This window comes from Simochromis diagramma, unplaced genomic scaffold, assembly GCF_900408965.1.
Source record: "Simochromis diagramma unplaced genomic scaffold, fSimDia1.1 OVJJ01000617.1, whole genome shotgun sequence".
NCBI lineage: Eukaryota > Metazoa > Chordata > Actinopteri > Cichliformes > Cichlidae > Simochromis > Simochromis diagramma.
The window spans coordinates 521,805-545,133 of record NW_024386953.1 but is presented as its reverse complement, the minus strand read 5'-3'; the positions used below and the strand labels follow the sequence as shown (position 1 = coordinate 545,133).

The following is a 23,329-nucleotide window of genomic DNA, read 5'->3' as shown; positions in this document are numbered from 1 at the left end:
AATGGAAATATGCATGTTCAAGATGATATTACATTAGTAAATTTACTTGCTTCATTTTTCAGTGTACTCATATTCAGTAAATAAAATAGCTTGTTTATTATTAATGCATTTAAAGGATTTTTTTCTGCATCTGACATAAACACATGATCTTGTTTAATCAGAATTTGTTTACACACTGATTAACCTATACAGTATACAGTGTACGTGTTGCACGTGCTTTGTGGTAACCTGAACCTGAAAAAAATACAAACAAAAAAACAAACTTACCATTGGCTACGTTGGTGCATTAAATTGCGAAGATCTGGTCTCATCTTCCCGCTATCCTGCTCCCTCCATATCCATGTGGAAGATCGATGTGCAAACAGTGAGGTGAGTTTGCTGTAATCCAGGTGTAGTTAAGGGTGTTACTGGAATTTCTCAAGCCGGCTCCTCCTTCAGCTCGGCGGACGCTCCAGGCACAGCGCTGCCCTGCAGCGGCATCGTTCACGTCAAGATTCCATCTGCGAGGCGGAGCAGATCAGAGACAAGATTCATCTGCCTTTACATCTTTTTGTAACCACGAATGTTGGCGGTGAGATATAAGACGATCATGAAAACGGTTGTTTTTTTGTTTTGTTTTTTTAAATGTAATGATTATTTAAATAAATAATGATGAATCTTAAAGCAGCAATGGCACTGGCGGCACATATTATAAAGAGGCACTAATACAGCGTCCTAATGTTTTCTTCTGCCTAAAAACGTGGCGATTACAATGACGGGACTGTACGTGTTTGCGTGCATGTGTGCTCATGCTGTGATTATTCATACACAATTTATTTGTTACCACAGCCGAAGCCTTCCATGCGCAAAAAAAACAAAAACAAAAAACAGATAAGATGTAATATTTGAGGTGGTTATTTGATGAAAAGAAAATACTGGGTTTACCTGCAGTATTATCTTCTCCGCTGAGCTGGGCAGAATCGAGACCCTCCACAATCCAGGTCACTGAAGATAGTGGTTCGGCTCCATTCGCCTGCAACGATGCGCCGCATGTGACGTGGAGAGCCTAGGCGGGGAAGAGCCGGTGAAAAAACAAAAGTGCAGGCGGAGGAAGACGTTATGGTGTTATCATCCATAAACTCATAATCAACAGCTTCCGACACAGCTATGGTAACGTGATGGCGGATGCGGTGTCAGGTAGCCTTTATTGATATAGCAAGAAACTATTGTACACGTACAACAAAACGTGACACCACCCCCACCAATATTTAGAACAACGCAGGCACTGCCTCAGCTTCTCTTTTCGTGTTCCTCATAGTTTGCTTTGTTCTTTAGTCTTTCTCTCTGCACTGTCTGATTGCTTTGGATGACTCCAAGTATTTGAATTCATCTACACTCTTAGAAAGGATGTGTTAAAACACTACATAGTGTGTTAAATTTTAACATGTGCTGCATCTGCTCAGGGACAATGCATGTTGTGTCAGTTTTTCATGTGTCTGCTCTTTTAACTTTGATCTCTTTTGTGGGATTAGATCAAATCAAATCAATTTATTTATATAGCACTTTTCACAGGATAAAAACCACAAAGTGCTTCACAGTAATATAAAGCAGAAATACATAAAATACATTAATAATCAAACATACAGCACAAATCTAATTAAAAGCCAATCTAAATAAATGAGTCTTAAACTGCTTTTTAAAAGAATAAAAAAGAATACAATCAAGGCAACGTAATGACGGAGGGAGAGCATTCCACAACCTGGGGGCCACCGCTCTAAAAGATCTATCACCTCTAGTCTTAAAACGAGTTCGTGGGACTACCAACAGCCTTTGATTAGATGATCTCAGGCTGCGAGAGGGAGCGTGGGGTTCTAAAAGATCAGAAATGTAGGCAGGGGCATCACACTTCAAACCTTTAAAAGTCAGTACCAAGATTTTAAAATGAATTCTAAAATGTACCGGAAGCCAGTGTAATGAACGTAACACTGGTGTAATGTGCTCTCTTTTTCGTTTCTGTAACTGGAGACGGTCAATATTCCTCTTGCTCAAACACAGAAAAAGCATGAATAACCATTTCTAAGTCAGATTTAGACAGTACAGTTCGCAGTTTGGAGATGTTTCTTAGCTGAAAAAGGCAATTCCTAATCAACTGGCGAGAGTGTTGTTCTAGGGACATGGCAGAATCAAACATCACACCAAGGTACCTGAGGCTCAGGTGAACAGATGAGCCAAGAGAACCAAGATGCTGTTTGATTAGAGATATCTGGTTGTCGGGGGCAATAATTAATGTTTCTGACTTCTCAGAGTTCAACTGTAAGTAGTTGTCACCAAGCCTCTGTTCAATGGAAGCTAAACATTTAATTAAAGAGGACAGTTTATGGACTTCCATCGGCTGATAAGACACCTCAGGGAACTGAATAATTATAAGTCCTAGAGGTAACATGTACAAAAGAAAAAGAACAGGACCCAGAACTGAACCCTGTGGTACCCCACATGTCAGATCCTTAGACAAAAACACTAAAAGATCTGTTGGAGAGGTACGACCGAAACCACTCCAGAGCCAGACCGGACACACCGACTATGTCCCGGAGCCTGTTAATCAGGATGGTATGGTCAATGGTGTCAAAGGCAGATGTCAAGTCCAACAAAACCATGACTGAGGATGCTCCTGAGTCAGCTGACATCATAATGTCACTAGAGACTTTAAGTAATGCGGTTTCTGTTGAGTGACTTTTACGGAAACCTGACTGAAATTTGTCATACATATCATGTTTTTCTAAAAAAGTGGTAAGTTGATCTGCAACTACTTTTTCCAGAATTTTCGATAATAATGGAAGCTTAGAGATAGGCCTATAAGTGGAGTTGGATCCAAACGGCTCTTTTTTAACACACAAAGATGTGTTATTTTGATGCAAAGATCTGATAAAATGTGTTTTAGTGTTGTTAAAACATGTAAATTTCAGTGTGTGAAAAAGGAGAAAACGTACATTTTTCAGTGTTAAAGTATTAAAATACATGTTATCAGTTACTTAATAAACAACACTTTTAATGATCTTCTGAAATTAATATGTATAGAATATTAATTTTCAATGTCATCCAAGTCTGAATCACTAACTTCACATGCAGAGGTGGGAAGTATAATTTTCAGGTATCTCTACTTTATTTAAGGAGTTTTTCTGATCACTTTTTACTTTTACTCCCTACTTTTATAAACAAACATCTGTACTTTCTACTCAACTTCAATTTTCAAAACAGGTTCATATTTTCATTTCATTTGTTTAGGCTAAAATCGGTTTGATGTTTTCTATCCCTCCTTCCGCAAAGTGCAGAAGCAAGTTTGGCACTGGGATTCCAGGTTCTTCTCTATCCATCATTCGTAATATGCAGCAAGCTTCCTACCACAGAGTTGCCAGTTTGTCTGCCAGAAGGGTTTATTACTACAAAACAGTAATGAGCCCTTCTGGCACCAGGATTCCAGGTTCTCTTCCCTCTATCCCTCTTTCACAAAACGCAGCAGCATGCTTTTATTGGCACAGGGATGCCATGTTTTCTTCCCTATTCAATTCAATTTTATTTATATAGCGCCAAATTGCAACAACAGTTGCCTCAAGGCGCTTCATATTGTAAATTAGACCCTACAATAATACATACAGAGAGAAAAAACCCTGTGAGCAAGCACTTTGGCGACAGCGGGAAAGAAAAACTCCCTTTTAACAAGAAGAAACCTCCGGCAGAACCAGGCTCAGGGAGGGGCGGCCATCTGCTGTTGGGGAGAGCGAAGGAGGACAGGATAAAGACATGCTGTGGGAAGAGAGACAGAGATTAATAACAAGTATGGTTCAGCAGAGAGGTATATTAAAACATGTTGAGTGAGAAAGGTGACTGAAAAGGAAATAATAAATGCCTCATGGGAATCTCCCAACAGTCTACGTCTATTGCAGCATAACTAAGGGAGGATTCAGGGTCACCTGGTCCAGCCCTAACTATATGCTTTAGCAAAAAGGAAAGTTTGAAGCCTAATCTTGAAAGTAGAGATAGTGTCTGTCTCCCGAATCCAAACTGGAAGCTGGTTCCACAGAAGAGGGGCCTGAAAACTGAAGGCTCTGCCTCCCATTCTACTTTTAAATACTCTAGGAACAACAAGTAGGTCTGCAGAGCGAGAGCGAAGTGCTCTAATAGGGTGATATGGTACTACAAGGTCATTAAGATAAGATGGGGCCTGATTATTTAGGACCTTGTATGTGAGGAGCAGGATTTTGAATTCAATTCAAATAATGCTCTACACTCAATTTGTTTAAGGCAAAGGTTAAAAACTGGTTATGGACAAATCAAGTGTGTGATCATGTATGAGTTGTATAATTTTAATGTTTTATTTGGGAACAGAATGGTGTGTATGTGTAAGTTTGGTGAGGGAGTTTTATTATGAATGAATGATGAATTTTTATGAATTATTATGTCTATTTTTTATGCTTAAGGACAACAGATGGAAATTAGCCCTTGGCTATAATCTGGTATGTTTGCATTAATGTAATTTTTTTTTTTTACATTTATGTTCATTAACATGCACTGTCCTAAATAAATAAATAAATAAATAAATTCTGGATTTACCGTATTTTCACGACCATAAGGCGCACTTAAAAGTCTTAGATTTTCTTCAAAAAGTACGGCGCGCCCTATAGCGCAGTGCGCCCTGTGTGTTGTAAGGAGGACATAGTAGAGAACACCATGAGAACGCTAAAGGGTGAAGTGTGGGCGTTGATCGTATATACCGGACAATCGCACATACCTGTCTAAAAGGACAGGTATGTGCATTATGTGGAACATTGTTGTTTTAACAACCCTGAAAATGGCAAAGAGACACGCTTATGAACCACAGTTTAAACTGAAGGCCATCAGCTATGCGGAGGAACATGGAAATCGAGCAGCGGCGAGAGAATTTAAGATTAACGAATCGATGGTTCGCAAATGGAGGAAGCTAGAAAACAAGCTCCGGCAGGTCAAGAAAACGCAGCTGAGTTTCCGCGGACATAAGGCAAGGTGGCCCGAGTTGGAGGAAAGACTCGAGCGGTGGATCATCGAGCAAAGAACGAGCGGGAGAAGCGTTTCGACGGTCACCATTCGGCTAAAAGCAGTTTCACTAGCTGAAGAGATGAACATTGAACATTTCCAAGGAGGTCCGTCTTGGTGCTTTCGTTTCATGAAACGGTGCCATTTTTCCATCCGGACCAGGACTACGGTAGCGCAGCAACTTCCAGCAGATTATAAGGAAAAGCTGGCCATCTTCCGCTCCTACTGCAGCAAACACATCGGCGACAAAAACATCCAGCCCAGCCACATCACAAACATGGACGAGGTCCCGCTCACTTTCGACATCCCGGTGAGTCACACTGTGGAGAAGAAGGGGACCAGCACGGTAGCGATACGCACAACGGGGTATGAAAAGTCTTCTTTTACTGTTGTGCTTGGCTGCCATGCTAATGGACAGAAACTGCCGCCTATGGTGATTTTTAAGAGAAAGACTTTGCCTAAAGAGAAGTTTCCAGCAGGAATCATCATTAAGGCAAATGAAAAGGGCTGGATGGATGAGGAAATGATGAAAGAGTGGCTGAGGGAGGTGTATGTAAGGAGACCAGGTGGTTTTTTCCACGCATCACCATCGCTGTTGATCTGTGACTCTATGTGTGTCCATCTCACAGCCGATGTGAAAAAACTTGTGAAGCAAATGAACTGTGAGCTTGCTGTCATTCCGGGAGGCCTGACAAAGGAACTCCAACCGCTGGACATCGGTGTGAACCGCCCGTTCAAAGTAAGGCTGCGAGCAGCCTGGGAGCGATGGATGACCGATGGGGACCACAGTTTCACCAAGAGTGGAAGGCAGCGCCGGGCGAGTTACGCCACAATTTGCCAATGGATTGTAGATGCTTGGGCTAACATGTCTGCTGGCACTGTTGTTCGAGCTTTCGCAAAAGCCGGCATCATTTCCGAGGAGCCGCACGGCACGGAAAGTGACTCTGACAGTGAAGAAAGTGAACCTGGCATGTTTGATGGAGATTTAGCGCAGCTGTTCAATTCAGACACAGAGGATGAGGACTTCGATGGGTTTGATTGATGATAAAAATGTGAGTACCAAACTTTGTTTTGCTCCTGCTTTATTTTTAAATATGCATACTTGTATGCTTGTGTGTTGTTGATGATGACGATTACCGGTAATAGAAATGTGAGTAAGGTACCAAACTCAGGTTTGCTCCCGCTTTATTTTTAAATACGCATACGGTACTTGTATGCGCCCTATAATCCAGTGCGCCTTATGTGTGTGTTAAATACAGTAATGGCACACATAACTGAGACTGCGCCTTTTAGTACGGTGCATCTTATGGTCGTGAAAATACGGTAACAGGAAGCCAATGAAGGGAAGCCAAAACAGGAGAAATGTGCTCTCTCTTTCTAGTCCCTGTCAGGACTCTTGCTGCAGCATTTTGGATTAGCTGAAGGCTTTTCAGTGAGTTTTTTGGACATCCTGATAATAATGAATTACAGTCGTCCAGCCTGGAAGTAATAAATGCATGAACTAGTTTTTCAGCGTCACTCTGAGACAGGATATTTCTAATTTTAGAGATGTTGGGTAAATGGAAGAAAGCAGTCTTACATATTTGTTTAATATGTGCGTTGAAGGACATGTCCTGGTCAAAAATGACTCCAAGGTTCCTCACAGCGTTACTGGAGGCCAAGGTAATGCCATCCAGAGTAAGAATCTGGTTAGATACCATATTTCTAGGCTTTTCAGGGCCGAGTACAATAACCTCAGTTTTATCTGAATTAAGAAGCAAAAAGTTAGCGGCCATCCAGGTCTTTATGTCTTTAAGACATTCCTGCAGTTTAACTCATTGGTGTGTGTTATCTGGCTTCATGGATAGAGTTGGGTGTCATCAGCATAGCAGTGAAAATGTATGCTATGCCTTCTGATGATACTGCCTAAGGGAAGCATGTATAATGTAAACAGAATTGGTCCTGTTGTTTCCGAGCTCATCCACTCCATGAGCTTGGAATCCTCAACCACCTTGTTGAGGCCATGGGCTACTTATCTTCGCTAGCCTGCCTACCTAGGGCATGCCTTCCTTGGAGATCTGCCAGACCCGGGAGCTGCTGCCAGTCCCTTCCGAGGCCTTTCCCAAACCGCAGCTCAATTCATGTTTAAGCTATTCACCTCCATCTACTAAAAAACGCTGTCAAACTTAAAATGAGGACGTGGGCCCAGCTAGGTTAGGGGAGATAAATGGATGGATGGTAATGGACTCATTCTTATATAGCGCCCTTTCTACTCTCCCAGAGTACTCAAAGCGCTCTATACAACATGCCATATTCACCCAATCACACCCATTCCCACCAGCACTGTCTTCTAAGTTTCTTAGTGCTTCCTAACTACCATTCATATGCCAATGAACACATCGGAGAGCAATTTGGTGTTAGTATCTTGCCCAGGGATACTTGGCATGCAGACTGGAGGAGCCAGGGATCAAACCACCAACCTTCTGATCAGTACATGACCTACTCTACCTCCTGAGCTACAGCCACCCCAAGACTATCCTGTCTGTACATGTGCCATTATGTTTTTCATATGGTGACACATGCTGCAAAACAACCTGAGGTAGACTAACTGTGTGATTTAAATGTTGCATGAAAAGTTTGCTGTGCTGTGATGGATTTAAAGCAAACGTCTTGATGCATGCTCAATCATCCAGGTAAGAAAATCTCCAAACGTTGGTTCTGTTTATCTCGACGTAGCGTTTTCAGTGGGAGAAACATTTCATCACTCATCCAAGTGACTTCTTCAGTCTCAGCTGACTGCAGGTTTCCCCAATCTTATAAACGGTATATCTATATAGTCATTTGCATAATGACTGAAACCAGCCCACTGAAGGAACAAAGGGCTGAGAGGTCAGTTCCTTCATCATAATTATGCAAATTCTCATGACCATTGATCAGCAACCACTGATCAAAGACCACTGATCAAAGACCACTGATCAAGTCCCACTGATCAATGGCCATGAGTCCCATTCACAGAGAGTTGGGGAATGGCTGCAATCACAGCATTGTAAGATGGTGAAATATCTACCCTTAGGCCCCCTCCTCGATTCAGAGATGGTCTTTCCCTTTTCACGTAAATGGCCTCCTTGACTCCGCGCTCAAACCAGCGTTCCTCCCTGTCCAAGATGTGTACATCCTCATCCTTGAAAGAGTGTCCACTGGCCTGTAGGTGTAAATAGACTGCAGAGTCCTGGCCAGACGAGGTAGCTCTTCTGTGTTGTGCCATCCGCTTCGTCAGAGGTTGTTTGGTTTCCCCGATGTATAAATCCTGGCAATCCTCCTGGCACTTACCAGCGTACATTGTGTTACTCTGTTTGTGTCGGGGGACCCGATCCTTGGGGTGGACCAATTTTTGGCACAGCGTGTTTTGGGGTTTAAAAGCCACAGAGACGCTGTGTTTTGAAAAAATGCGTCTCAACTGTTCCGATACTCCTGACACATACGGGATCACTACAGGTTTTCGCTTAGTCAGGAGTTGTCCTTCTCTCCTGGATCGGCTGGAGCTTTCTTTTGGCCCCTTCCCAGCATTGACAAAAGTCCAGCTGGGATAACCACATTTACTCAGGGCCTTCTTGATGTGATGTTCTTCTGCTTCCCTGGCTGCTGTGTCAGTGGGGATGGTGTTTGCTCTGTGTTGTAGCGTCCTGATGACACCCAGTTTGAGCTCCAGTGGATGATGAGAGTCAAACCTTAAATACTGATCCGTATGTGTAGGTTTCCAGTACACATCAGCGTTTAGATGTCCTCCATTACTGATGGAAATCTCCCAGTCTAAGAAGGCTAACCTGACACTTTTATATCCTCCTTGGTGAATTTGATGTGTCGATCCAACGAGTTAATGTGATCCATGAAATGTGGTACGTCCTGAGATTTGATTTTCACCCAGGTGTCATCCACATACCCGAATCAATGACTTGGTGGTGTTCCAGGTTAGGATAGCAAAGCCCTCTTTTACACTTCTTCCATGTACAAATTGGCCGCGATGGGTGAAACTGGGGAACCCATGGCACACCCATGTTTCTGCCTGTAGAACTGACCCCTGTATGTGAAATAGCCTGAATTTCCTGTCAGATGGCAGCAGCTTAAACATCCGGTGTCGTGGGTGTGGTTTAAATATGTTAAACCAGAGGATTCTAAGGCAAGTTCTGAAGCTGCTGCACTGCTGTTCTATTATTTTGTTGTACAGTATTACATAACTTCTATGATTTAAACAAAACATCATACTCAGAAGCATGTACCAATCATATGGAAAGAGATAAACTTGTTTCTTAGTCTAGTGAGTAAACTTAATTTAATAAAATGTGAACAAATATAAAATGTGTTTATTTTGCTGCCATTGAGTGTGCTTAAGTGAAACAGCTGTACACATCTGGCTGCAGAGTTCAACTCACTGTGGGTTCAGGCTCCACTGTAATAGTTCATCCAGATAATATTTCAGGTTCTTTGAACAGTCTGTGGGGTGGACTGGAGAGGAGAAGGTGACAGGCTGTCTTTGATAAGTAGCTCACTGGTCGAACACGTGTGATAAACAGATAAGGTTGTTGCTAGCATGTTGTGTGAATCTAAAAGCTCTTATTACACACCATGCTTGTAGCTGCTGCATTCTAGGTGTGCTTTATTGTGACTTTTCAGATTTCTTAGCTGTGTCAGGAGTCGGGGTGTGGAGCGAAGGGAAAGAGGACTCAAATGCAGGACTCGTAGATACAGGGAGTGCAGAATTATTAGGCAAGTTGTATTTTTGAGGAATAATGTTATTATTGAACAATAACCATGTTTTCAATGAACCCAAAAAACTCATTAATATCAAAGCTGAATGTTTTTGGAAGTAGTTTTTAGTTTGTTTTTAGTTTTAGCTATTTTAGGGGGATATCTGTGTGTGCAGGTGACTATTACTGTGCATAATTATTAGGCAACTTAACAAAAAACAAATATATACCCATTTCAATTATTTATTTTTACCAGTGAAACCAATATAACATCTCCACATTCACAAATATACATTTCTGACATTCAAAAACAAAACAAAAACAAATCAGCGACCAATATAGCCACCTTTCTTTGCAAGGACACTCAAAAGCCTGCCATCCATGGATTCTGTCAGTGTTTTGATCTGTTCACCATCAACATTGCGTGCAGCAGCAACCACAGCCTCACAGACACTGTTCAGAGAGGTGCACTGTTTTCCCTCCTTGTAAATCTCACATTTGATGATGGACCACAGGTTCTCAATGGGGTTCAGATCAGGTGAACAAGGTGGCCATGTCATTAGTTTTCTTCTTTTATACCCTTTCTTGCCAGCCACGATGTGGAGTACTTGGACGCGTGTGATGGAGCATTGTCCTGCATGAAAATCATGTTTTTCTTGGAGGATGCAGACTTCTTCCTGTACCACTGCTTGAAGAAGGTGTCTTCCAGAAACTGGCAGTAGGACTGGGAGTTGAGCTTGACTCCATCCTCAACCCGAAAAGGCCCCACAAGCTCATCTTTGATGATACCAGCCCAAACCAGTACTCCACCTCCACCTTGCTGGCGTCTGAGTCGGACTGGAGCTCTCTGCCCTTTACCAATCCAGCCACGGGCCCATCCATCTGGCCCATCAAGACTCACTCTCATTTCATCAGTCCATAAAACCTTAGAAAAACCAGTCTTGAGATATTTCTTGGCCCAGTCTTGACGTTTCAGCTTGTGTGTCTTGTTCAGTGGTGGTCGTCTTTCAGCCTTTCTTACCTTGGCCATGTCTCTGAGTATTGCACACCTTGTGCTTTTGGGCACTCCAGTGATGTTGCAGCTCTGAAATATGGCCAAACTGGTGGCAAGTGGCATCTTGGCAGCTGCACGCTTGACTTTTCTCAGTTCATGGGCAGTTATTTTGCGCCTTGGTTTTTCCACACGCTTCTTGCGACCCTGTTGACTAGTGATGTGACGTTCTGTATCGAGGCTTCGAAGCTTGTGTCGAGTAATTGAGAGGGCGTTTCCGCGATGCGCGTATCGAGGCTTGCTTCATTTATGGGAGGAGCTGAAAATGATGACGTCCGAAGCCTCGCTGCCCGGCTGTACCACGTGACTGGTTCATGAAGTGGTTCGAACTTTGCCGCGAGATATGACAGCGATATAAAACGTCATAAAAGCAGTGAAAATTTAGTTTTTACAGAATAAAATGTGAACAGGCAGGACTGAGGCTCAAAGCCTCAGTGTGTAGCTGTCCATACCTCAACGTTACAAAAGCACAACTACTGTCCACACATCACCTCACAGTAAATGATCATTTCCATTTTAAGCATTTCCAAATAATCATTTTCCATACTGCCAGTATAAATATACACAGTATACTGCATCACTACAATATACATGTTTTACACACTCCTTTTGTTGTTGACATTTACAGGCTGTGTGCAAAAGGCCACACTCTTCAAATTCATGCCAACTAATATTTTTACGTCCAGTAGGTGTCCTACTAGAGCAAATGAAGCTTCAAGAAGCTTTGCGCTGGGGTGAACCAATTGGATGAAAAGTAGTGATGTGACGTTCTGTATCAAGGCTTCGAAGCTTGTGTCGAGTAATGGAGGGGGCGTTTCCGCGATGCGCGTATCGAGGCTTGCTTCATTTATGGGAGGAGCTGAAAATGATGACGTCCGAAGCCTCGCTGCCCGGCTGTGCCACGTGACTGGTTCATGAAGTGGTTCGAACTTTGCCGCGAGATATGACAGCGATATAAACCCCTCAGACTTCATTCAAAAATGTGGGTGTTTGATGGAGAGTTGCGGTTAGTGAGAGTTAGAGACAGTTTGGAGGTTTATGAGAGTGAGGAGAGAAAGTCAGGAGAGAATGGAGCCAGCTAAGGAGAGGAGGATGTCCTCCCCTGTGTGGGAACATTTTGATCTCATTCCTCCCAACAAGGTATGTAAATTTCTACAGAAGATGTATTTTCATAATACTGATGGTGCAATACAATTAATGTTAAGCTGTCGTTACTTTTGTACAAGGTGAAGTGTTTGCTATGTGCCAGGGAGCTGGGATATAACAACAACACCCCATCCATGCTTAGGCACTACACAGCTTTGCATGAGAATAAGGGAAACACCGATTGTGGAGCAAGACCAGGTGAGCCATCAAATGCCATGATACTATAGCATGCTGTAATGTTACTAAATGATATAACAATATTATACAACTGTAATAAGTTACGTGTGTGATATTTATATCTGTGCTTTGTCTTTATTGTCTTTCCTCAGGAGAACAATCTCAAATAGATGAAGACCTGGTTAGCATGGTGATTGAGGACTCCCAGCCATTTAGCATTGTGGAGGACAAAGGATTTAAAAGATTTGTTAAATCATTAAATCCTAGCTATGTTCTCCTCACTAAAAAGGTCATAAAAGCAGTGAAAATTTAGTTTTTACAGAATAAAATGTGAACAGGCAGGACTGAGGCTCAAAGCCTCAGTGTGTAGCTGTCCATACCTCAACGTTACAAAAGCACAACTACTGTCCACACCTCACCTCACAATAAATGATCATTTCCATTTTAAGCATTTCCAAATAATCATTTTCCATACTGCCAGTATAAATATACACAGTATACTGCATCACTACAATATACATGTTTTACACACTCCTTTTGTTGTTGACATTTACAGGCTGTGTGCAAAAGGCCACACTCTTCAAATTCATGCCAACTAATATTTTTACGTCCAGTAGGTGTCCTACTAGAGCAAATGAAGCTTCAAGAAGCTTTGCGCTGGGATGAACCAATTGGATGAAAAGCTTCAGTGCTTCATGAAGCTTCATCTGCCCATCACTACTGTTGACTATTTTGAATGAAACGCTTGATTGTTCGATGATCACGCTTCAGAAGCTTTGCAATTTTGAGACTGCTGCATCCCTCTGCAAGATATCTCACTATTTTTGACTTTTCTGAGCCTGTCAAGTCCTTCTTTTGACCCATTTTGCCAAAGGAAAGGACGTTGCCTAATAATTATGCACACCTGATATAGGGTGTTGATGTCATTAGACCACACCCCTTCTCATTACAGAGATGCACATCACCTAATATGCTTAACTGGTAGTAGGCTTTCGAGCCTATACAGCTTGGAGTAAGACAACATGCATGAAGAGGATGATGTGGACAAAATACTCATTTGCCTAATAATTCTGCACTCCCTGTAGTGAAGAACTGGAGATGGTTTATTATGAAGAGTGGAGGAACAGGGCAGGAACGAAAAGACTGACTAGCTGAAAGACTGAATGGCTGGCTGAACTGAACGCAGGCAGAAACGACAACAAAACATCAACATCAATGACACAACAAAGAACTGGAGGAAATTGAGGACTTAAATACACAGACTGATGCGGATGATAATGAGAGACCGGTGAGTACACAGCTGAACATAATCTGGCTAACGACATGAGAGACGAGCTGATACGGGAAAAACAGGAAGTGAGAACAACATTGATGTGGCAAAATAAACTGAACATGAACAAACTGAAATCACTGGGTCAATGACCCAGGAACCCTGACAAGCTGAAGTCATGCCTAAATATGATCATGTCCTTATTGTTGGAGATTTTAACATCCATGTGTTTTGACCTGATAAAGCGATGGTTTTTTAAATTTAATAGATTCTTTTAATCTCACACAGCGGGTGGCTGAACCTACACAAGCATGTGGACATACTGTGGACTATGTTTTATCCTATCACCTGCCTGCTTCAAACTTGATTATTTTATATGCAGAGTCCGAAAACGTTAGAGCACTTTTGCAAATATCTGATGTCTTGATAAATCGAGCAGATATTTGAAGTTTACACAGCACCATTCTCGCATGAAAATATCTTAAAAGTGTATTTTGTGACCCAGAAAGAGGAATATTTCAAACTCCGCCACTCTGTGTTCCTCCACCACTGCCTCGTTTGCGTTTTGGACGAAATGGATTCTGGGATATTGCATTTCATCATTTCGAGCTGATTGGAGACCAAAACAGCCAATCAGATTTTTTTGCATCCAAGTCTGTGATTGGCTGGTTTTGTGGCACAAATATAACGGTGTGCAGAAAGAGTTGAACGCGCACGGGCAGAAATGTTGAGAGCGCAAGCAACACATTGCGAGCGAGCGCAAATGCAAAAACTGAGCGAGAGGGGCTGCTGTTGTGTGTGTGTGTGTGTGTGTGTGTGTGTGTGTGTGTGTGGATAATAGCAAACACTGAAATACAGTTTTTTGCACGCAGCAATGAATTTTGTTCACTCAGATTTCGCTTTTCTTCGCTCAAAATAAATTTCTCCTCAAAATGCAACACTTGCACCTGCAAATATTTTTTACGTGCACCCAAATTTTTTTTACGTGTGCTCAGAGTAGTGGCACAAACATAACGCGATGCCCTTTGGCTCCGCCGTCAAAGTGATCCGTGACAGCAAAATTTCGCAAGCAAATAAACTGCTGCAGCACGAGCAAAGAAGAAACTCTGTCTGGCTTATTTGTGCACGTGGCCGCTGAGTTCACTGGGATACGGATACACCTCTGCTCACTAACTAATATTTCCTTGCTAAAAGTCAGTAGAGGCCTATCCCAATATAAACTTCTGATAAACCGACCTTCATCCACCAATCTGCAGTCTCTGTCCACTACCCATTTTGAACAGAATATTTCTCTACATACTCTGTGCAACCGGATTCTGGGGATGGGATAGTAGTGCAACAGGCATGGACCTTCTGGCCCACGAATAAATGATAAATGATTGGTTCTTATCTAGTCTACAGGGGCACTCAAAGCGCTCAACGACAAGCTGGTTATAGATAAAGGTGACTGAGGTATTTTTCTGAGAGGTATATAAAGAAAATTCCACCTAGCCAGGATTACTTTGTGTGCTCAATGAGACTCAAATAAATACAAGTTGTTTTGCATGTACAGCTTGTGTATGTATTGTACAGCAGATGGAGCCATTCACCTTCCCTAGTTTCTGCACTCAATGTAACATAATGTTGAACACATTTTATTATTTGATCCACATAAATATTTACTGGTAAAATTACAAATTAATAAAAGCAAGACTATTAAACACAATTTTTTTTACATTTAGTGCTAAATCCTGATACCTGAGTTCAAGAAAAATACCCTGAAAAGATTCTAAAATGTAATAAATCTAATGGATGTTTTTCCAAGGCCAATTTTTGGATACTAAACTTTTCAAACAGTATTAATCAGTGATCTATGAAGTTTGTGGGTTGCTGTGGCTGACCAGCCTACCCATTCCTGTTGTTGTGGGGTGGGAGTTTCCAGCTATACAGCTCAGGGGAAACGCCACAGGATGTCCTTTTCCTCATTCCTCAAGGACAGAATTCGGTTATGTACATGTTGAGCTGGTGTGTATGTTAAAAACATTTCCACTATGTCAGTCTTCTTTTAGTTCTTTTTTGTTAAAAGAAAAAAGGAATCTTATAAACCGCATTGTCGCTGTGTTTACAATACGATCTAGTTGATCACATAGTTATTATAAAACTGATCATTAAAGTACTGCTTGTCTAGAGATGCCTATACACAGAAATAATCTCTGTATACAGATTTCACATTTGTTTGTTGTTTTGTTTGTCTTAAGTTTAAAATAAACTTAATTGTATTCAAACAGCCAACAATGTTTTGGAAGCAGATTCAACCGGGCTTGAGTGGTTGAATTTTGTTTGTTCACCCCTTGGATGGACCTATTTTAGTCTGCAACACTGAGTATCTCTTGAAGCATCATCAGTGCTTCATGAGATAATGTTGTGTTCATGGCTATAAACAGTACGACAGTGCTCTGGGAAAATTTTCAAAGTAATTCTACATTTTGTCTTACTACAGCTTTGTTACAAAATGTATTAAATTCTTTTACCTCAAAATTCTGCACACTCCACAACAGCAAATTGAAAAACATTTGCTTGTAATTCTTGCAACTGTATTAAAAATAAACAAAAATATAACATGTTTACAAGTATTTAGAGCCTTTGCCATTGCCCTCAAACCTGAGTTATGGTGCATCCTCCTTCTGTTAATCATCTGTCAGCTGTTTCTACAACTTTATTGCAGTCCGTCTTTGGTACATTGAGTTCAGCTGGTTTGGGAACAATTCAGTGTCCCTCTGGATGAGGTGAAAGAGGTGGTTCAAAGTGGTGTCCGTGCAACCCAAATCCAATTAAGTGGTAGAAAATTGAAGGATGGATGGACGTAGTGCTGTTTAGCTAACTTTGCCTAACTTTGATATTTAATTTGAAATAATGTCCAAATGCAACAGCATGAAACATTTTCTCTTAATTGAAAGAATTAATCTTTAAAAGTAAAGCTAAGATTTTAATATTTAATACATCAAATGAACATATTATGTTAAAATCCCAGCTAAACAGAAAAAATGTACTTGATATTATCTATAATTAACAGTATATTATAACTATGGGCACTTTTTAAAATAATGTAAGTCCATAATTTTGTATGAAGGGATACCAATTTTAACTTTAAAGATCTACTGAATACACAAGATATTTAGGCAAGAAAAACTGATATTACAGTTGATATAATTGTTTCATAACAGTTTTTTAAGGTAAAATGTGTGTCAATATTTCTTTAAACATTGTAGACCTATCATCATCTATAAAAGATTATAGAAAAACTCAGTTCTTATTACCAAAAACTAAAAGTACGCCATTGCAATTATAAACACAGTTAGTAGTTACAACAGTATTTCAAGTTTTTTCAGTGAATACTATATAATTTAAATCGAGATTAAATTTACAAGCTGTTTCACATAAAATTACACCGATGAACATTAAAGTATAGAAAACTAAATAATCATGAAACAATCCTTCTCTGTTCTTCACCTTACAGTAGGAGCGGAGCCTATTTGGTTGTCAGCATCTTGCATTTATCAATGGAAGCACAAGATGCTAATAGTGAGGCACTGAAGGGATGAGTGCGACAGCTGCTGGGTGAATCCTACTACACTATTGGGTCATGTGGTACACACAATCACACTCTATCCCTCTGATCCTTCCAGCCCTCCCGTTTCCCTCCGTCTCTCACTAAGGCCGAGCACAGTGAGGGAGGGCAAAAATGCCTGAGCTCAGAGAGAGAGTGAAGAGCGACTAAGAGAAGGAGGAAAGGCGGTAAGCAATGTGAGTCCAGATTACCACCAAGGCAGGAGCAGAGCGGACAGAAATACAGGAATACAAGCTCTCCTATCATATTCTCTACTTGTGTCAATTTAAAAGGAGAAAAGAAGAGGATTAAAAACTCGAAAGGGTGAAAAGAGGAGGAGGGGGAAAACAAGAGCAGAGGAGCAGAAGTAATGTGCTACCAACAGCGAGCGTTTCAGAGGACAGTGTTGTCACAGATGAGGAGGTGATGCGTGTGAGCGTGTGGGTTTGCAACACAGCAGCGACAAGGGTGATGTGTGTGTAAAGTAAACCCCCCACACCTACAAATCCCCAACACCATCTACTGAGACTTGGCCTGAGGTTTTGCAAGCCATGGTGAGGACCAGGAGCTAGCTGACATCCTGCTGAACACTATGGCCCAGGTGAGGAGAGACTCCCTCATAAACACACACAAAGCTATTCATGCATTTTAAAGACATCTACTTTGTTGTATATTCACACACGCAAAGTGAAGTTTTGTCCATTCTTTATTTCTCTATCACAGTAGGTAGTAGTTGCTCAGAGCAGAACTGTGCTGGTAAATAATAACTGCAACTTTACCCTCCCTGGTAAAAGTCTGAGTTTTTGAGTCTTTGATGTATAGATACCACTCCACAAAATTATAGAATATTTCTTGCCCACTGGGCAAAAAGGAAACTCAGGCATTCAACTCCAAAAGTGAAAAATTCTGGAAAAAATACATTGTATTTGCATCTATTGGAGAGATATTTTGATTCGGTGTATTTTACATTTGGCACGCTCTGACAAAGGTGACTGACGTGACAATCCCATGTGGGTTTTTTTTCACATTACCTAATGTTTATTGTTGATGTTCCTACAACAGCATAATGTTCCTCCAGGATAATCATCTTCCTATTGAGGTCTAATGCTGTGACAGGGTTTATATAACCAAAATGATATTATCTCCTAAACTTACCAAACTGTGACTTTAAAGAAGAAAAAATTACTTGTCATTGACTTTCACACAGGATAGCAGCCTGAGTCTCCAGGGTGAAAGTCCTACTCCTTGTGCAAACTATGTTGCTCTTGTCACAGACTGAAGTGCTTTTCTGCAAACATATGTCACAACAGCATGACTGACCAGATGCAAAAATAGATCTTAACATTAGTGTTGATAATATTAAAAGAAACACTGGAAACATCAGATGAACCATTACTTTAAAATTTAAATTCATGAATTTAATCTAGCCTGTTTATTGAAAATCTTGTAACCCTGGGACTAACACAAAGTATCGTGCCAGCTGCACTAACTGGCTATTAGCTATTGGTTATGTTAAGCTATTTTTTTATACATGCAACATAAAAGACTGCTGGGTAAAAGACTGTAGGATGTAAAGTTTTTTTTGGTTTTTTGTCATTTAGACCTGGTGAACCTGTATGTTCAGTCTACATTTCTATGTGTTTTTTTCATACACATCGACTTACCTAAGGTCCAAATGCAAGACAAGATAGTACAAGATGCAATTAGCAATGATGAGCCGACCATAGACAGTGAAATCTTAGCAAAACGTAGTGACGTTTTGTTTGTTTGTTTTTTAAGAAAAAAAAGTGAGGGTTATGTGTTTTTCCTCAATCAACTCAAGTGATTCCATTTATTCAGTGTATTCTATACATGTGTAGACATTTTTTGCCAGGGACAGAAAGCAAAGAAATATAGTGCATGCAGGCTCTGTGAGGACCTGACTGTCTGAAGATACAGAGACAATGTGTCCTTTAAGGTTCGAGACAGATCAGACATTTGAATCATGAGTGAGGGTGGAGCAGCTCATTCTACACAGCAACATAATGAAGAAATGATGTAGTTGGCCAAAGTGTAAGAGCTGCATTGTGGTTGTGGAGGTTGTGTGTAAACGTCAGGATATCCTGCTCTTGCTCAAACACATTTACTGGAACAAATAGGAAAAGGGTTTAAACCAATTTTCCAACACTATCATGCTCAATCATAAACAAGTAGGCTCCAACTTACAACTACATTAGACTTTTATTACAGTTTTTGCCACAAATGTACTCTAGTCCCTTTAGTTGAAAGTATATGGTTAATATATTCCCTGTCTAGGGTGAATTTATTGTTGCCTGTGGAAATGTTTAATTACACTTTTAATGGTATACAATATACTGTCCTCTGCAAAGTTCATTGAAGGCATAGTTCCGTTCACTTTGAGAAGTCAAAATGAACTAAACAAGTGTGAGATGGAAAAAAAAAAAAAAATAGGTACCTATTTGTCTCTGCGTAGCTCTGGTATTAAACAGTTAAATACAATACTGAATATTAGCCAGTTCAATACAGAATGTGAGTGCTGGTGAGACCTGCCTATTTTAATTGTTAAGCTAATTTTAATTCTTATTTTAATTCTTGTGGATGCTGCAGATGCTATAGCTATATGGTGCATAAATAGTCATAGTTTACAACTATCCAAAATTTAGTATACTAAATAGTACAGATGGGAAATGCTCAGTACAGTACACCTTTACTCAATTTCCCCAATATAATCAAGGTTCAAAAATACGTATCCTGTATTTAGCGTGAAAGATTGGGGGGAAAAATGTATAAACTCTGGTCAACATACATGAGGTTTACTGTGTGACTCACTGAAGTCAAGCTGCTTGGCTGAAGGCCAGCTTTGGGCTTTCTGTGTGGAGTTTGTCTGTTCTGATCACGCTTGTGTGGGGTCTCACCAGGTACTCTGGTTTCATTTCACAGTCGAAAGACTGGGGCTAGGTTAATTGATGATGCTAAAATAACTATGGCTGTGAATGTGAGCAGGGCTGTCTGTCTGTTTGATGACCTGTTCAGCAGAGAAGAAGCGGAGTGGTTGCAGTGGAGAGGGAAAAATGAAAAATGATTGGACATGGGGGAGACAAAAAAGAGAAAAGCAGAAAGTGGGAGCAACAAATTAGAATTGCAGTTCCCAGTCATGCTTAGTTCAGGCCCTGTTTGAACTCGTCTGCTCTTTATAGTCTTCATAGTATGTATGGGGTGGTGTGATAGGACACCGTAAGTTGTGTGATTAACAGCTTTTTATGTATTATGTATTTTATGCTTTTTATCTATGCCACTCTGAAGCCATACTTCAAGAAAGGAACGCTGTGGATTCCAGGCTTTAATATTTCATCAAATAACTGAAAAATAGAATAAACATTCATCTTGTGGTTAATTATCTGGGGTTGAGAAAATACTGAGAATGTGAGGGGTTGAATGTGGCTTGTGGAGTGGTTTGTACAAACTGGTCCATTTCCAAATTCTTTATCCATCATTGTCATCTACTGGCAAATATTTTCCTGATCTTTATAGAAGTATTTTTAAATATTGTTTTCCCCTGTGTTGCATATTTTAAATGTTTGCTGTTAGTTGAAATAAAACAAACCAAAAAAGGCAGAGTGCAGTTCGATGCAGGAGAGAGACTTGCAGCACATACAGACAGGTAACAAAATATCTGGAAATGGGATGTTTTAGTCTTGTCTATTCGTCTTGTTGGCAAATAGAACAGCTGACTGATCTGATTTTTAAAATATCTAGTTTATATACTTAGTTACTGCAGTGTACGTGGTTGTGAATGGTTCAGATTTCTCTTGATCTCTTGACTCAGATTTTTTAGTAAGTTAGTTCAATCAGCATGTCCTGAAAATCTTTGTGCGGCTGTCTCGCTGGGCTTACACATGACATCATTAGCATGTTGCAGCCTGCATGTTCAGTGCTACAGTCTGTGCCATTACATTTGCACACCGACAGCTACGTTAAGATGGACTGTGTTTTGTGTGTGTGTGTATGTATATATATATATATATATATATATATTAGGGGTGCAACGATATTCGTATCGATATTGAACCGTTCGATACAGTGCTTTCGGTTCGGTACGCATATGTATCGAACAATACAATTTAAAAAAAAAAAAAAAAAAAAATTTAATTTTTTTTTTTTTTTTTTTTTTTTTTGTGTCCCGTTTGGATCTATAACCATCAGAATTGTTGTCTTGAGGCCAAGAAAGATGCCAAGAGGATTTATTTTAAGTGGATCATCATATTGGTCCATTTGATTGACCTTTATTATAATTATGAATTTATTTTATTTTCAGTTGCAAACGGGACAGACATGACTGTGGGATAGGACAGGGGGAAAGAATGAAAGAAAGAGGGGGAGAGAAAGAAAGAAAACCAAAGGGGAGAAAAAAAAAGAATACAAAATTTGTAATTTATTTTATCAACTTTCCTTCTGACGATGCTGTCTGTGTTGAGCGCTCAGTGAATCTGCATTTGACTACTCCGCCTAGGCTCGAGAGTGCAGCCTAGGCGGAGTAGTCGAACGCAGATTCACTGAGCACTCAACACAGCCATGGTCAGAAGGAAGAGCGCAGGGCAAGCTAGCGAGACAGAAGTGGACCTCCCCACCCTCATTCAGATCTGGCGTTTGGAATTATTTTGGTTTTCATGTGACGTATGACCCTGAAGGTAAGCGAGTCATGGACTAAAGTAAAACAGTATGTTGGATGTGCCATGCAATGCTCAATTACATGGGTGGGAGCTAGTGTGTTAGCGCAGTTAGCTCGTTAACGTGTTGGCCGTCTAGCCCCTCTGTATAGGGTAGCTCGTTAACGGAGATTTGCCGTGTTGTGGCGTTAAGGTTATTTCAACGAGATTAACGCTGACAGCACTAGTGGGAACACAACGAATATGACTGCACATTTACACCGACATCATCCTAGTGCAAAGACAAAAACAACAAGCATGCATGCTACAAACTTTAGCCGAGTCATTTAGACAGCTGTTAGCACAGGATTCTCCTTATGGAGACCTGATATGTTTAATATGCTGCTGAGAATATAGCCCAGAAGAAGCGGATAGTATAGCTTTTATTTTGGAAAGAGACATTTCTCTGTAATAAACTCTCTTTTCCAAAGATGAGTGATTCCTCAATCAGATACAGGGCTCGCAATATCGCTAGCCCGGGGCTAGCGATTTTTTTCAGTCGGGCTACCAAAATCTATCTCTTCCCTGCCTGTCGGGCTATTGTAGGAAGGAAAAATATATGTCAATGCTTTTGCATTCTTTCAGAAATGTAGCTGGGTAATTATGTCATTGGGTGAGCCACTGTCAATATGTGACATATTGAAATCGTGTTTGGATTTGCGCTTGTTTTTTTGCTTTCACTTTGCAATCGCGCGAACTGTGTATAGAGAGCGACAGTACTGATCTGTGAGTGATGATAATTTGTGCACCAATTCCTCTGACATCGTCTTATTAATTGTTAGCTTACTATGCAAACATGACAAGTGAAATCTCCCGCAGCTTAAACATGTGAGAGGTTGATCGCGCAGAGAATCGCTGAGCTTATGTGAGTGTGTGTGTAAAAGCAGCAGGATATATATTTTAGTTCTGCTGAGCCAAATAAGACAGGTCAGGGTGAAGAAGTGACAGCCAAAGAAAAGCTTACCACAAAACGGAGAAGTTATGACAAATCAGACTATAAGGCAAAAAGAAAGTGCAGCTTTATGGTTTCATGGACAAAAGAATTTCTGTGGCTGCAATATGATGAGCTAAATAACCAGGGCTGCACATAAGTGGTCCACAGGTGCGTATTCGCTGTCAAAATAAAAAACACGCACAAGGGTTAGGGTTAAATTTAAAAACTGTACTTTTGAGTTAAAATATATATTTATAATTTTAATAAATGACAAATTAAAAAGACATGAACATTTTTTTGTATCGAAAAAATATCGAACCGTGACACCAAAGTATCGAACCGAACCGAACCGTGAATTTTGTGTATCGTTGCACCCCTAATATATATATATATATATATATATATATATATATATATATATATATATATATATTAGGGGTGCAACGATATTCATCCTCCTAGTGCAAAGACAAAAACAACAAGCATGCTACTAACTTTAGCCGAGTCATTTAGACAGCTGTTAGCACATGATTCTCCTTATGCTGCTGAGAATATAGCCCAGAAGAAGCGGATAGTATAGCTTTTATTTTGGAAAGAGACATTTCTCTGTAATAAACTCTCTTTTCCAAAGATGAGTGATTCCTCAATCAGATACAGGGCTTGCAATATCGCTAGCCCGACGTCCTGGG

General features: G+C 40.5%; 2 protein-coding genes across 4 annotated transcripts in view; one reads left to right on the top strand and one right to left on the bottom strand.

Moving 5' to 3' along the window:
* adgra1a (adhesion G protein-coupled receptor A1a) overlaps positions 1–1,602 on the bottom strand; it is a 32,022-nt gene extending 30,420 nt beyond the window's left edge. For 2 of the 3 annotated variants that reach the window (XR_005696831.1, XM_040038621.1), the window contains exons 1-2: positions 925–1,602; positions 268–500 (exon numbers count right to left, since the gene is read on the bottom strand). Coding sequence is in view for 2 of the 3 variants with exons in the window: in XM_040038621.1 (XP_039894555.1) it covers positions 268–270 (3 nt within the window). In the remaining variant the exon portion in view is untranslated. Of the gene's footprint in view, positions 1–267; positions 589–924 lie in introns of those variants that run through there. The other variant, XM_040038623.1, reaches the window with a different exon arrangement.
* A 15,443-nt stretch (positions 1,603–17,045) lies between these two features.
* Positions 17,046–23,329, top strand: part of arhgap23b (Rho GTPase activating protein 23b) — a 92,978-nt gene continuing 86,694 nt past the window's right edge. The window contains exon 1 of the mRNA XM_040038581.1: positions 17,046–17,601. Coding sequence (XP_039894515.1) covers positions 17,593–17,601 — 9 coding nt within the window. The 5' untranslated portion in view covers positions 17,046–17,592. The remainder of the gene's footprint in view (positions 17,602–23,329) is intronic.